The 16,212-nt window shown below is 36.0% G+C and overlaps 1 protein-coding gene across 8 annotated transcripts in view; it reads right to left on the bottom strand.

The window, feature by feature from the left end:
• Positions 1-16,212, bottom strand: part of TBC1D32 (TBC1 domain family member 32) — a 229,236-nt gene that overhangs the window by 68,463 nt on the left and 144,561 nt on the right. For all 8 annotated transcript variants that reach the window (XM_074397557.1, XM_074397556.1, XM_074397559.1 and 5 more), the window contains 3 exons: positions 2,996-3,118; positions 1,249-1,357; positions 324-417 (listed from right to left, as the gene is read on the bottom strand). In XM_074397557.1, the coding sequence (XP_074253658.1) occupies positions 324-417; positions 1,249-1,357; positions 2,996-3,118 (326 nt within the window). The remainder of the gene's footprint in view (positions 1-323; positions 418-1,248; positions 1,358-2,995; positions 3,119-16,212) is intronic.

Genomic DNA, 16,212 nt, shown 5'->3' with positions numbered 1-16,212 from the left:
GCACAATGGTATCTGTGTATCTAAACATACTTAAAGGTTTTTAAAAGTACAGCAAAAATAATAATAGTATGATAATCTTATAAGACTACCTTTGTATACCTGATCCATCATTAACCAAATGTCATTATGGAGCACATGACTGTACCAAGTTAGTAAGATACATGAAGCAAAAAGAAATACAAAGAAATAGGCATAAATGCATGCATATATACATGCTAAGTGTAGTCAATATTCATCTTCCTTAATATTTTCTTTTTTTCAAATTATAAAATCATAACAAAAGCTTTAAAAAATAATAAGGCATTTGATGGTAAATAGTTTACCTTGTTTTATATCAGAATTTCTTGTAATGTCTGACAGATAGCAGTCTGGCAAAGGATATGATGAAAACATTGGCCAAGGATATGGATTATCACTCTAAAAAAGGAGTAAGACAGATGACTTTAGGAAGCGGTTTAAAATAATATTGAATTTTAAAGCTAACTGAAATATCATTAATTTAAACTGGGCTTTCTTGCTCATAAATTCCATAGTTATTGCCCAACTAACCAATAGCTATTTGGTACTATAATTCAATATTCCAATGGGTAACAATTAAAACAAGCTATAACAGAAACAATATTAAATTAGAACTGCGGACAAATATATGGTAACTTGTTGCAAGCAGAATTGCTTTTTTTTTTTTTCATAAAAGGAAAACTATAATCTTCAAAATATACCTGTGGTTTTTTTCTACAAAACTTTTTCTTGTGCTGTCAATCCTTTCCATCGTATCTTTCCAAGAGTGACAGTCAAAGCAAGAATGTTCTTAACAACAATGAAAACAAATGACAGACCTCCATCAGAAACTCATACTTGAATATTGATGGAAGGAGAGGTACTCGATATTGCCAATATAATAAAAAATAAGTCATTTAATAATAAAAGTTAAATATCACGAAAGAAAGACCTTGAAAGTAAAATATTCAAAGACACACAAGAAAAATGACAACTTTTTAATCAAGCAATACCTACTTCACTACACATGCAAAGAATACCTACCCTACTTTAGCATTCATGACCCCTGGACATCAAAAACATTATCTTAGTTCAAAAGTATTTATTTGCATCCTAAATATTCTCAAGCAATAAGTTCAGCTCTGTGATGCAGACATTTAAGAGGTAAAGTTTAGGGTCACTTTGAGTTGGCTATCTTGTTTAAAAATATGTCAGAAAAACAAATCCCACTTCTCTTTGCCCCACACTCACCTGTTCTAGCATTCTCGGAGGCAAAATCCGTTCTAATGACCCACCAACAAGATTTATTCTAACAAGAACATGGTTTCTCTCTACTGATAAGCCATCAATTATAAAGTCCCTGAAAAACATAAATGTATCACCTTTATCATCCCTTTGATTGAATATGTATTAATTTTTAAATCAAGTCCCTGGATTGTAAAGAAAAAAAGTAGAAATATTCATGAATGTTTTTCTTTTTCTTTACTGCATTTAACATTTATATATATATATATTTTAAGTTTGTGATATATGTGCCAGATGTTCAGGTTTGTTAAACAGGTAAACATGTGCCACAGTGGTTTGCTGCACAGATCATCCCAGCACCTAGGTATTAAGCCTGCATCCATGGGCTGTTCTTTCTGATGCTCTCCTTCCTCTCTAGCTTCACCCACTAACAGGCCCCAGTGTGTATTGTTCCCTACCATGTGTCCATATGTTCTCATCATTCAGCTCCTACTTATAAGTGGGAACGCAGAGTATTTGGTTTTCTAATCCTGTGTTAGTTTTCTGAGGGTAATGGCCTCCAGCTCCATTCATGTCCCTGCAAAGGATATGATCTCCTTCCTTTCTATGGCTGCATAGTATTCCATGGTGTATATGTATCACATTTTCTATAATTGATGAGCATTTGGGTAGATTCCATGTCTTTGCTATTATGAACAGTGCTGCAATGAAGCGTGCCTGTATCTTTATAAGAGAATGATTTATATTCCTTTGGTACATACCCCCAATAATGGGATTGCTGGTTCAAATGCTATTTCTGTCTTTAGGTCTTTGAGGAATCGCCACTGTCCTCCACAATGGTTGAACTAATTTACACTCCCACCAGCAGTGTAAAAGCATTCCTTTTTCTCCACAACCACACCAGTATCTGTTGTTTTTTGACTTTTAAATAATAGCCATTCTGACATGCATTATTTCTACGGTGAATTCAACAATCGTATTTTCAGTCAAGGTTTTCTTAAGTTTTAGACCTGGTGCCTGAAATTCAAAATCTAAATGTTGCTTATGAGCAGCCTCTATACTCTGCTGCTGTTAATATTTTCCTTCTACACAAAATCTGGAGTATTAAGTAATATACTTTATAATAATTTTCCAAGACCTGGCTAGGATGCAGACATACTATTTTTTTAAATTAATTAGACATAAAGGCAATGCCAGCTATTGAAAGTGTATTTGACAACAGTCAGCCAAACTGAGGTAATGGCAAGTGTGATTTATTAATGAAAAAAATTATCAGATTACCATAACCTCATTTTGAAAATAATCAGAATTTATGACTATGAACTAATGTAATTAAAAGGATGGAGTAAAGAGCGCCTCTGCAAAGGGCACAAAATAAAAAATTTTGTTCAATGGGTCATCTTAAACTAGCAGCTATATTAAAAGGTGATATAATTTCATGGAACCATTAATAAAGTTAGGTCTTAACTAAAATTTTATGTATTACCTATATACACCCCCACCCCCAACACACACACACCCCATGCGACAAAAGCAGTGGACTTTGAAAGCAGGACTCTCCAAGCACTCTCTAAAAATTTCTATCATAACCTTTCTGTAACATTTACACTTTAGTTGCTTCATACTCTGTTGTTATTAAAATCTATTGAATTTAGAGAGCAGAAAAACATTAAACAAACTATACCAGAAATTACTGTCTTAACAAAAGATCTCTAAAGAAAACTGCTGTTGTGTTTTAATCACTCATTTTTACCTGTGGCTCTCTGAAGTCTCCAAGATATTTTCTTCTTGAGCATTTAATAACATTTCAGATACTTGATACTGAGCCTCTAATAGGAGAAGAGTGTCCAGATCACAGCATATCACACTTAATAATCTATGTAAAAAAGAAAAAGAAAAGTAGATTGTGTAAAATATGTCCCCAAAGCATAATTGCACCCTTGATGTCTCAAAGTAATACCTGTACATCAAAATAAAATTCCACAGAAAGTGTCATTTAGTTATTTCAGATATATTTTTAATCAATTAGAATAGTAATCTCCTCTTCAAAAGTTGTTCTTACTGAGTATTTTTATAAGACCATGGGTAATTTCTAATCTAGACTTTTTAAAATGTATCTAAATCTATATAAACAGTAAATTTTCTTCTCAATTGCCACTTAATTTAAAAATTCATCAGAGAACATTAGCAAATCCAGAAAATCTCCAAATTGCCGTAACTTTTTATTCAGCAGTTAATTACCAAAGTTATGATAGAATCATCATTTTGCTGCCAATCCATAAAATGTTCATTAGATAAAATGTCAATGGCCTATTTTATAATTGTCAGATCAAGCTGAGAACACCTAAGCCCACTTATCTATCTTAACATTATTAAAAGCTACAAGCAGAAATCATGTGTCTCCTATTATAATGCAAGAGGACACATGCTGCACCATCTATGAAGTATTCTTGCCCAGGAAATTAAACCTCAATCTAATCAACTCTACACAACTTATTATCAGTTTACAGGAAACACAGGCATTACAGAAACATATTTTTTAAAAAATTGTAAGGAGAAAACAGCCAACCAAATTCAGAGTTTTGAGAATCCTACACATTATATTATTTGTTCAGAAAACAAAAAGTCATAAAAAACAGAGGAAAAAGAAACTCTTACAAGTAAAAAAAAAAAAAAAAAGACCAGATGTCAAGATTATGTTTTGATCTTAATTCAAGCAAACTTTAAAAGTGCATTTTTAAATCATACAGGAAAATATCGGAGTGGTATGAGATGAGATCAGGGAAATACCGTTAATTTTGTTAGCTGTAACAGTGGCAAAGTGGTGAAGGGTTTTGTTTTGTTTTGTTTTGTTTTTAAACATGTCCTTATTTATTAGAGATATACACTGAATGTTTTATATATAAAACAGCATATCTAAAATTTACCTTAAAGTACTTAAGAAAAAAATATATGTGGAGGGAGAGAGAGGAAACAAGACTAGCGAAATAACGATAAATAATAAAGATGAATGACAGGCACATGAAAGATTATACTATTTGCTACTTTTTTATATGTTTAAAAATTCTATGATTTAAAAAGTGTTCAAACAAAGACTATATAATGACAACGTTGGGTGGCTACGGTAAAGTAGGGTGGTTAGGTAAGGTCTCTCTGAAAGGTGACATTTGAGGAAACAGGAGATCCAAAAAGAAACCAACCTTCCAATAACACCTACTGATTTATCTTAGAGATAGAGTGATATATGAACACAATGGCTTACATACAAGGATATTTATTGCAGAGTGACCACATAGCAATCAATGAGTCAATCAATCACTCTCCATTCATAGAAAAATGTTTAAATGTCCAGGGTATTTTTTAAGTGGTATACTTTGCAAATATTAGGACACAGTAGCTTATGGTTTTAATAAAGAACTATCTCTAAGGTATATTAATTGAAAAAGCAGAGGCACAAAATATTATGTCTAGTACTAGCATTTGAATGAAAAATAGAAAAACAAGACTATACACATAAATGTATACTTGTTTTTACATAAAATATCACAGGAGAGAAAAGAAAGTAGGAAGAACTGTTATCTCTGCAGTGGTGGTCTGACAACCAGAGAATTTATTTCTTACTGCATTTTTTTTAATTGCATTTTAGGTTTGGGGGTACATGTGAAGAACATGCAAGATTGTTACACAGGTACGCACATGGCAGTGTGATTTGCTGCCTTCCTCCCCATCACCTATATCTGGCATTTCTCCCCAGGCTCTCTCTCTCCAACTTCCCACCCACTGCTGTCCCTCCCCTCTTACTGTATATTTTTATGTTGATCTCTGAGTTTTGGTACAACTGCATGTTTTACTTGTACAAAAGTACACATAAGAGAAAAAAGTTTGGTAGGTGCCTTTAAGAGTCAAAGATAGCAATTCAATGTCACTCTCTAGAATGCAGCCAAAATATTCAAATGCATATAAAACTAAGACCCACTATCATTACTTTAGAGAGGTATTCTCTAATCTTTCACAGAAAGAAAACTATAATACATAGAGTTTACAGAAATAAAAATATTTTTGTTAGATAAAATATAGATGAAAGCAAAATGAAAGACATCTTAGACTTCTAGTGAGAAGATGATGGCGTATGCTGGCATTTCCCTTTCTCATCTCAGAAATAACTGAAAAGCATGGAGGAGGGAGAAAAACGGCACATCACAGAAATTTTTAACTACAAAATGAATTGAAGGGCAGCCAAAGGAAGTAAAAATAGGACAAACGGTGCTGGGGAAGGGAAAGAATGAGACAGGATATTATGGCTGTCCATAATGTTAAAAAGAAAAAAAGGCCAGGCACGGTGGCTCAAGCCTGTAATCCCAGCACTTTGGGAGGCTGAGGCGGGTGGATCATGAGGTCAAGAGATCGAGACCATCCTGGTCAACATGATGCAACCCCGTCTCTACTTAAAATACAAAAAATTAGCTGGGCATGGTGGCGCATGCCTGTAATCCCAGCTACTCAGGAGGCTGAGACAGGTGAATTGCCTGAACTCAGAGGAGGCGGAGGTTGCGGTGAGCCGAGATCGTGCCATTGCACTCCAGCCTGGGTAACAAGAGCGAAACTCCATCTCAAAAAAAAAAAAAAAAAAAAAAACAGAAAAAGAAAAAAGAAAAAAAGAAAAAATGTCTCAAAAAGAAAGTGGATTTGATTTGGCTGTGTCCTCACTCAAATCTCATCCCAAATTGCTCCCATAATTCCCATGTATTATGGGAGGGCCCTGCTGGGAGATAACTAAATCATGGGGGAAATTTCTCCCACACTGTTCTTTTGGTAGTGAAGAAGTCTCATGAGAGCTGATGATTTTATAAGGGAAATCCCTTTTACTTGGTTCTCATTCTCTCTTGTCTGCCACCATGTAAGATGTGCCTTTCACCTTCCACCATGATTGTGAGGCCTCCCCACCCACATGGAACTGTGAGTCCATTACACCTCTTTTTCTTTATAAACTACCCAGTCTCGGGTATGTCTTTATCAGCAGTGTGAAAACAGACATACAGCAAATTTTGGGCTCTCCCTACCTTTAAGTCAACAGGCTAAGAATGGAGATAAACTGTTGGCTAAGGTGACTGACCCGGACTACCAAGATGAACTCAGTCTACTACTTCACAATGGAAGAGTACGTGTGGAATACAGGAGATCCATTAGGGTGTCCCTTAGTATTACCAAGCCCTGTGATTAAGTTCAATGGGAAACTATAACAGCCAAACCTAGGCAGGACTACGAATGGCCTAGACCCTTCAGGAATGAAGGTTTGGGTCACACTGCCAGGTAAAAAACCATGACCTGCTGAGGTGCTTGCTGAAGGCAAAGGGAATACAGAATGAATAGTAGAAGAAGGTAATAATCAATACCAGCTATGACCATGTGATCAGCTGCAGAAACGAGGACTGTAATTGTCATAAATATTTCCTCTTTATTTTATTAAGAACATGTCTGTGCTGGTATACACTTGTACTAAGAAAATATCTTTGTTTTAATTCCTTCCATCTTTATCATGTGGCATAGAGTTATTGACTTTGCATTAGCATTTAAGTGTTGTTAACTTTATGTAATAGCATTTGGGTTGGGGTGTGTTTCCTGTTGTATGAAGGATAGTTGTATTGTTAGGCATAATTGTAACCTCAGTATTGTCTTTATTTGAAGATTATGTAAGATTTAAGGAGATGTTTATGGGTTCACATTGACAAAAGGTGGACTTGTGATGGTTAATATTAAGTGTCAACTTGAATGTATTGAAGGATGCAAAGTACTGTTCCTGAGTGTGTCTGTGAGGGTGCTGACAAAAAAAGGTTGACATTTGAGTCAGTGGACTGGTAAAAGCAGACCCACCCTCAATCTGGGTGGGCACAATCTAATCAGCTGCAAGCGCAGCCAGAATAAAAGCCAGCAGAAGAACCTGTAAAGACTAGACTGGTTTAGACTCCCATCTTTCGCCCATGCTGGTTGCTTCCTGCTCTCCAACACTGGACGCCAAGTTCTTCAGCTTTGGGACTCCGACTGGTTTCCTTGCTTGCTGATGGCCTATTGTGAGACCTCCCCTTGTGACTGTCTGAGTCAATACTCCTTAATAAACTCCCTTTTATATATGCATGTGTCCGATTGGTTCTGTCTCCCTAGAGAACCCTAACAGAAGAATAAAAGCAAAATAAATTTCTCAAAAATAAGGAGCATAAGCCAAGAGGCAATGCCTAATCCTCCGTTTTCAAAAGTGGAAATGGAATACACAGAACCCCCAAAGTATCTGCTGATCTAATTTAGGACATCAATATGTAACAGAAAAGAGCCTCACAGTCACTGAACCAGATGCTTAAAAGCTATTTGATTTAAGATTCAACATCTACTGTCTATTCCTTGTCCTCCAAAAAAATCAGTAAATTAGAGAAAGGTTACCTCTTTAATTTAATTTTAAAAAAATCTATCTCAGTACAAGAGCTAAAAGCATAAACAGCAAAAGCATTCCCTTTAAGGTCATCAGGAAGGCAAAACTGCCCATTATTTTTTTTTAACATCATTCTAGAAATTAAAGATAACACAGAAAGACAAGAATAAAATAAAGAGACATGCTATGAAAAAGGAGATAGAATGTTCATTGTTAGAGGACAATAAAACTGTCTGTGAATCCATCTACTAAAGACATAAATTTTAATTTATACAGAAAAACATTGGTTGAATACCTACTAAGTGCCTACTACTGTTTTAAATGTTGGAAATTCACCAGTAAAAACACATACACACAAAAATCCCAGTCCTTATGCTATTTCCTCTAAATACTAGAGGAAGGGAACAGACAATGAACAAAATTGAAAATTAAAAAGTAATGGATACAACTAAAACAAGAAAGTGAAAAATGAGTTTTAAAAAGGGAGTGAAAAAAAATGTATTACTATGTATAGTTTTAAATAAGGTGGTTAGGAAAGAGCTCACTAAGAAGGTGACACCTTAGAAAAGATCTAAACTCGGGAAGCAAGCCATATAGCCATCTGGGGGAATGGTGTTCCAGGTAGAGCAAACAGCTTCAGCCAAATATTTAAGGTGAGAGAATTTCTAACATGTTTGAACAGTAAGGCAGCCAATATAGCTGAAGTGGAATGAGAAAGGGAGAAGTACAGGCTGAACATCTCAAAATACAAAATCCAAACTGCTCCAAAATCCAAAATGTTTTGAGCACTAACATGATGCCATAAGTGGACAATTCCACACCAAGTGATGAGTCACAGACAACACAGTCAAAATACACAACACCGAGTTTACCTGGCATCCCTACTGTTCAGTGTATAGTAACCTTTTAATCAAAACACAGCGTCATAGGCAGAGACTGAAAGCCTGCATATTTGGTATTTTTGTTTTGTCTTGTTTTGTTTTTGAGATGGAGTCTCGCTCTATCTCCAGACTGGAATGCAGTGGCGTGATCTCGGCTCACTGCAAGCTCCGTATTCCAGGTTCAAGTGATTCTCGTGTCTCAGCCTCCTGAGTAGCTGGGACTACAGATGCATGCCACCACATCTGGCTAATTTTTGTATTTTTAGTAGAGACAGGGTTTCACCATGTTGGCCAGAATGATCTCGATCTCCTGACCTTGTGATCCACCCGCCTCGGCCTCCCAAACTGCTGGGATCACAGGTGTGAACCACCGTGCCTGCCCAAAAGCCTGCAGTTTTATGTTTAACAGCTAATGCAGGTGTTTTGGTGATGCTACTGTGCTGCCAGTTACCCTGAATATGTCATTTTTTTTACTGGATAAGTGGTATGTCACATTTTTTAGTGTTAAACACTATGTGTGAATCAGTGTAAGAAAATGATTGCTTATAAGTAGCTGATACAGTTTGGATAGTGTCCCTGTCCATATCTCATGTCAAATTGTGATCCACAATGTTGGAGGTGGGGCCTGATGGGGGTGGATCATGGGGCTGAATTTCTCATAAATGGGTTAGAACCATCCCCTTGGTGCTGTTCTCGTGATATTGAGTTCTTGTGATAGTTCATGAGTTCTCATGAGATCTGGTTGTTTAAAAGTGTGTAGCACTTTCCCTCTTGCTCTTTCTCTTGCTCCTGCTCCTGCCATGTAAGACTCCTACTTGCCCTTGGCCTTCCACCATGACTGGATGCTTCTTGAGGCCTCTCCAGAAGCAGAAGCGGCTACGGTTCTTGTATAGTCTTCAGAACCATAATCCAATTAAACCACTTTTCTTTTTAAATTACCCAACCGCAGGTATTTCTTTACAGTAATGTGATAATGGACTAATACAGTAGCATATAAATTTATAGTTAGGGAAGATGGTGACAGCAGACAACCACAGACTGTCCACACTGGTGGCTAAGATAGTGATACATTTGCTTTCTAATAGTTCAATGTACACAAACTTTGTTTCATGTACAAAATAATTTTAAGATAAAAAATTACCTTCAGGCTTTGTGCATAAGGTTTATATGAAACATAAATGTATTTCATGTTTAGACTTGGACTCTAGCCCCAAGATATCAAACCATGTATATGCAAGTATTTCAAAATATGAAATCTGAAACACTTCTGATCCCAACATTTCAGATAAGGGATACTCAATTTGTATTGAGGAGATGAGGTCGAAACAATACTAGGTAGGTGTATTAGCCCATTTTCACACTGCTCTTAAAGACATACCCAAGACTGGGTAATTTATAAAGGAAAGAGATTTAATGGACTCACAGTCCACATGCTTCAGGAGGCCTCAAAATCATGGCAGAAGGTGGAAGGAACATCCTAATAGCAGGAGGCAAGGGAAGAAGTGCCAGCAGGGGAAATGCCAGACGCTTATAAAACCATCAGATCTCAGCCAGGCCTGGTGGCTCATGCCTGTAATCTCAGCACTTTGGGAGGCTTAGGTGGGAGGATCACAAGGTCAAGAGTTCAAGAGCAGCCTGGCCAATATGGTGAAACCCTGTGTTTACTAAAAAAAAAAAAAAAAAATTACAAAACTAATTAGCCAGGTGTGATGGCACATGGCACATGCCTCTAGTCCCAGCTACTCAGGAGGCTAAGGCAGAAGAATCCCTTGAACCTGGGAGGCTGAGGTTGCAGTGAGCTGAGATCGTGCCACTGCACTCCAGCCTGAGTGACAGAGCAAGACTCCATCTCAAAATAACAAAACAAAACAAACAAAAAATCAGATTTCATGAGAAGTCACTATCTTGAGAACAGTATGGGTGGAATTGCTCCCATGATTCGATTATCTCTGCCTGGCCCCACACCTGACATGAGATTTGGGTGGGGACACAGAGCAAAACCACATCAGTAGGGGTCCAGATCACATAGTCATCCACTCTGATGACCCTGGATTTTTTTATGGTGACATGAAAAACCACCGGGGATCATTTCATACTAATGATATGAAAAACTTTGTGAGTACAGGACTGAGATTACCTGATTTGTATTTTAATGGGATCACTCCAGCTGCTATGCATGTAATAGGCTAAAATTAGGCAGGAGTAGACAAAGAGAAACCAGTTAAAAAGCTATAGCAGTAATTTAGATAAGACAGCAGCTTAAAACAGGGTACTGTCAGGATTTCTGGACTGAAAGAATGGCTCTGCATTGTCCAGATTCTTAGGGTAGCCCCCAAGATCCCCAAATCCTGGTGCTAATGTTCTTCTATGATCCCCTTCTCTTGAGTGTAGGCAGGTCCTATGATATGTCTCTAACCTACGGAGTATGGTAAAGGTGGTACCATGGATGTGTCTATATGTATGTGATTATAAGATTACATTCCATAAGACTGTAGTGCCCTTCTCATTGGGGTGTCTCCTGTGCTAGTTGAGGGCAACCTTCAATAGATAGCTGTAAGAAAGGACCTCCAGCCTTTAGCCAGCAAGAGAACAAGGCCCTCAGTCCTAAACCTGTAAAGAACTAAACTCGGCCAATAATCTGTGTGAGTTAGGAAGCAGATCTTTCTTGAGTTTCATGTGAGACCACGGCCACAGCCAACATCTTGATTTCAGCCTTGTGAGACTGTGAACAGAGAAACCAGTGAAGGTGTGTCTAGACAAAATCTGAGATAGTAACTGTGTGTTGGTTTAAGTCACAAAATTTATAGTAATTTTTTAATACAGCTACAAAAAATAATATAAACTCCAGCTTTAACAACTAAGCAATTAAAAGTATAATGCTTCTAGTTGGTTGATAAAGAAAAAACAACTAATAATGGCAGAGTGGATATATACACATGCATACATACGTACACACACACACACACACACACACACGCACATATGTGTGTGAAAATTACATAGGTGGCTTGTAAAAAAAAAAAAAAAAGTACCCAAAATAAAACCCTAATACACTTACTTATAATATAACAGCAATAACCAATAAAACATTATTGTGGAAAAAGTGATCCCATTAGCAACAGCAAAAAATATAACAGATGATAATAAAACAGATGATAACAACAGATGATATAGCATAATAGATAATTAACAAAGGACAGGACCTATATGAAGAAAGCTATAATGTATGACTGAAAAATGTGAAGAGCTCAAGAAATACACAGTACTTACCAGGATGAGAATGCTAAATATTTTAAAGATGTGCATTCTCCCCTAATTTATTTATAAATTTAAATAAATGTTATATAATAATTTAATAAAAATATAAAATATTTATAAAGAATTTAATAAACTACCTCTAATAATAATCTAAAAGAATCAAATAAACACTTATCACTACTTACCAGGTGCTTACCATGTTCTAAATTTGGGAGAATTAACATATTTAGTCTCATGATAACTTGGTAAAAAACATACAGTTTTTGTGTCCATATATAAAAGAAACAGAGGCACAGAGAGATTAAGGACCTTTCCTAACATCAATCTTGCAATGTGCTTCCAGTGTCCATGCTCTTAACTGCTTACTGATACTGTCACACACTGTACTATACACTGAGGAACATACTATCAAGCTAAAAAAAATTGAATCCACAATATATGAGACCTCTATATAGAAAACCATAAAATTTTCACAAGAGTAATTAAAGAACATCTAATTAAACAGAGAGATACATGCCATGTTTACAGGTTGGAAAACGGTTTTATGCAGATGTCAATTCATCCACCATTAATCTATAGACTCAATGTAATGATAATTAAAATATCAGTGAGTTAGTTTATGTGACAAGCTGGTTCTGGAATTTATATGGCAAGAAAGGAATAAAAACAGCTGAAACATTTTTGAAAAGACTAAAGCAAGAAGAATTGCTGTATCAGTTATTTTAACTTATTACAAAGCTAAGGTAATTATAATGAATCTCAAAAAGTAACAAAATTAAAAGCCAACTCTTTTTTGACAGTTTCCAAGAACACAGAGTGAGAAAGAAACACTCTGTTTAATAAATGGTCCTGGGGAAACTGAATATTAATAGCAGAAGAATGAAACTACATCTTTCGGCCGGGCGCGGTGGCTCAAGCCTGTAATCCCAGCACTTTGGGAGGCCGAGGCGGGTGGATCACGAGGTCAAGAGATCGAGACCATCCTGGTCAATATGGTGAAACCCCGTCTCTACTAAAAATACAAAAAATTAGCTGGGCATGGTGGCACATGCCTGTAATCCGAGCTACTCAGGAGGCTGAGGCAGGAGAATTGCCTGAACCCAGGAGGCGGAGGTTGCAGTGAGCCGAGATCGCGCCATTGCACTCCAGCCTGGGTAACAAGAGCGAAACTCCGTCTCAGAAAAAAAAAAAAAAAAAAAAAAAAAAAAAAAAAAAGAAACTACATCTTTCACTATATGCAAAAATAAACTCAAAATGGATTAAAGACCTAAATGTAAAACCTGCAACTATAAAAGTACGAAAAGAAAACACTGGGGAAACACTACAGGGCATTGGTCCACGGAAAGATTTTTTTTGGATCAGCCCTCAAAAGCAAAGGTGACCAAGCAACCATAGACAAATGAGATTATACTAAGCTAAAAAGCTTCTGTACAGCAAAGAAAACAATGAACAAAGAGACAACCTGTAGAATGTGAGAAAATATTTGTAAACTACCCATCCAACAAAAGTTTAATAAGCAGACTATACAAGGAACTCAAAAAACTCAGTAACAAATAATAATAATAATCCAATATAAAAATGGGCAAAGGATATAAACAGATATTTCTCAAAAGAAGTCATGCAAATGGCCAGGAAGTATATGAAAAAAATGCTTAACATCAACAATCACCAGGGAAATAGACATCAAAACCCAAAGAAGATAACATTTCACTCCAGTTAGAATGGGTATTACCAAAAAGACAAAAAATAACAAATGCTAGTGAGGATGCAGAGAAAGGGAAGCATTCATACACTGTTGGTGGGAATGCAAAGTAGTACAGCCATTAGGGAGAAGAGTATAGAGGTTCCTCAAAAAACCAAAAAACCAATATCAGATTGATATGGTTTGAATCTGTGTCCCCACTCAAATCTCATGTCAAATTGTAATCCTCATTTTTGGAGGAGAGCCTGGTGGGAGGTGACTGGAACACAGGGGCAGATTCCTCCCTCTGCTATTCCTGTGATAGTGAGTTTTCCTGAGCTCTAGTTGTTTAAAAGAGTGTGGCACCTCACCCTTCTCCCTCTCTCTCTTCCTTTTACTCCAGCCATGTAAGATGTGGCTGCTTCCCCTTTGCCTTCCACTATGATTGTAAATTTCCTGAGGCCTCCTCAACCATGCTGCCTGTACAGCCTGCAGAACTTTAAGCCAATTAAATCTCTTTTCTTTATGAATTACCCAGTCTCAGGTATTTCTTTGCAGCAGTGTGAGAACAGACTAATAAATATATGATTCAGCAATCCCACTGCTGGGTATATAACCAAAGAAGAGGAAATCAGTATATCAAAGTGGTATCTGTACTTCCATGTTTACTTCGGTACTATTCACAATAGCCAAGATATGGAATCAGCCTAAGTGTCCATCAACAAATAAGCAAAGAAAATTTGACACATATGCAAAATGGATTATCATTCAGCCATAAAAAAGAATGCAATCCTATCCTTTGCAACAACATGGATGAAACTGGACATCACTATGTTAAGTGAAATAAACCAGGGACAAAAAGACAAACATCACATGTTCTTACTCACATGTGGAAGTTTAAATATTAGATTTCATGGAAGTAGAGAGTAAAATGGTGGTTCACAATTACTCTGATTTGATTATTACACATTGTATAAATGGATCAAAATATCATATGTACCCCCAAAATGTGTACAATAATGACATAAAAATGTAAAGATCCAAAAATAAATGAACTATCTAGGAATACACGACTAGGTAGTAAAAACATATAAGTAAACCAAAAAAGCAAACATCATGAAAGTCAAAATAATAGTTACCATTAGAGGGAAGGAAGGGAGTCATAACCAACAAATGCAAATAGTATTTGCAAATTTTCTGTTTACCTGATTGAGATTTCATGAGTATTTACTTCACAACAATTTGGTAAGCTGTATGTTTATATTTTATCAAATATTTACATTTGTAATATTTCATTAAAAGCTGAAGTGTTACACTAGGGTAGGTAATGAGAAAAAGTATATATCATATTGATAAGAAGTCTAAATAGGTATGCAACAAATAAACAAATTCAAAATACTAATAAAAGAATGCAAACTTTCATGATTATGGATAACGATTCCTGCAAGACCTGATATTCAGCTAATGCTATTGGTACTCAATTATGTAATCATCTAATAAACAGAACTAATGGTTCATTAATTATGCCAGCATATTTGTATAAGCTAGCAGTTAGACTAAACATAGAAGGAAACAGCACTTGAGTAACAGAATTTACTTTTTTGCATAACCATAATATTAAGGCTAGGTTTACAAACTGAATAGAAGTTTTATTATCCACCAATCTAGCAAAATAACCAGGAAAACATGTCTGAAAACGTTCATATTATTAGAATTATAAGCAACAAATTGTCAGATTTTATTTTTGTTGGCCCCAATCCAAATTTCCCAGCTACAAAAAAAAAATCAGGTATATATTTCACATATAAAGCAGGCTGAAAAAAGTCAACAATAATCTGTGTTAAATACAAATTAACAGCTAAATGGATACAAGTTTTAATGGCATATTTTTAGATTTTTTTAATGAAAAAGATATTAAAAATCATTTAAAATAAATTTGTAAAAAGATATCAACAATATATTAAAATGGAAATTTCAGAAGAGAGAGAGAAAGGGAGAGATTTTTTAGATTTTTTTAGATTTTTAGAAAATTTTTAGATTTTTTTAATGAAAAAGATATTAAAAATCATTTAAAATAAATTTGTAAAAAGATATCAACAATATATTAAAATGGGAATTTCAGAAGAGAGAGAGAAAGGGAGAGACAGTGTGTGAGTGCGGTGTGTGTGTGTGTGTGTGTGAGTGAGAGAGAGAGAGAGTGTGTGTGTGTGTGTGTGTGTGTGTGTGTTTAAATACACCAGAGCATCGCTGTGTATGTGTCTCTCTTAGGATACAGTTAGAAATAGACGGATTCTATCTATCCCAGACACCAATCCTCTTAGGGCAGGCCTTGTTAAGCTCCTTTTATCAGGATAGAGACATTTCTGTACACCAAAGGAAAGACAGTAAAGTTCCTGGCTGTTCCTTTATTCCCTATTTCATATAATGATAAGCAATGTGCAAATATTATCCCACTATTATGATTTTAAGGCTCTCAGAGCCTCCCAAAGTCTAGTACCTTGAGGATACAGGACGCTCTTTGAAGATGATAGACATAACAATTTGTGTGCTTACGGTAAAGCTTTAGAGGCACAGCAGGTGGCTGAAGGTGGGAGGGATCTAGGCTCTTTTAATAAGTCTAGGAAAGCATTTGTACACCTGAGGTGATACTCGGTCAAATGGCTTGCCTCCCTTGAGTCAGGTTTATTGACTCTCACCTCAACCCAGGCACCGAAGGCCAAGTCTTCATT

Source organism: Saimiri boliviensis, chromosome 4, assembly GCF_048565385.1.
Source record: "Saimiri boliviensis isolate mSaiBol1 chromosome 4, mSaiBol1.pri, whole genome shotgun sequence".
NCBI classification, from domain to species: domain Eukaryota; kingdom Metazoa; phylum Chordata; class Mammalia; order Primates; family Cebidae; genus Saimiri; species Saimiri boliviensis.
The sequence above is the reverse complement of the archived record's forward strand: the minus strand, read 5'-3'. Positions and strand labels throughout refer to the sequence as shown.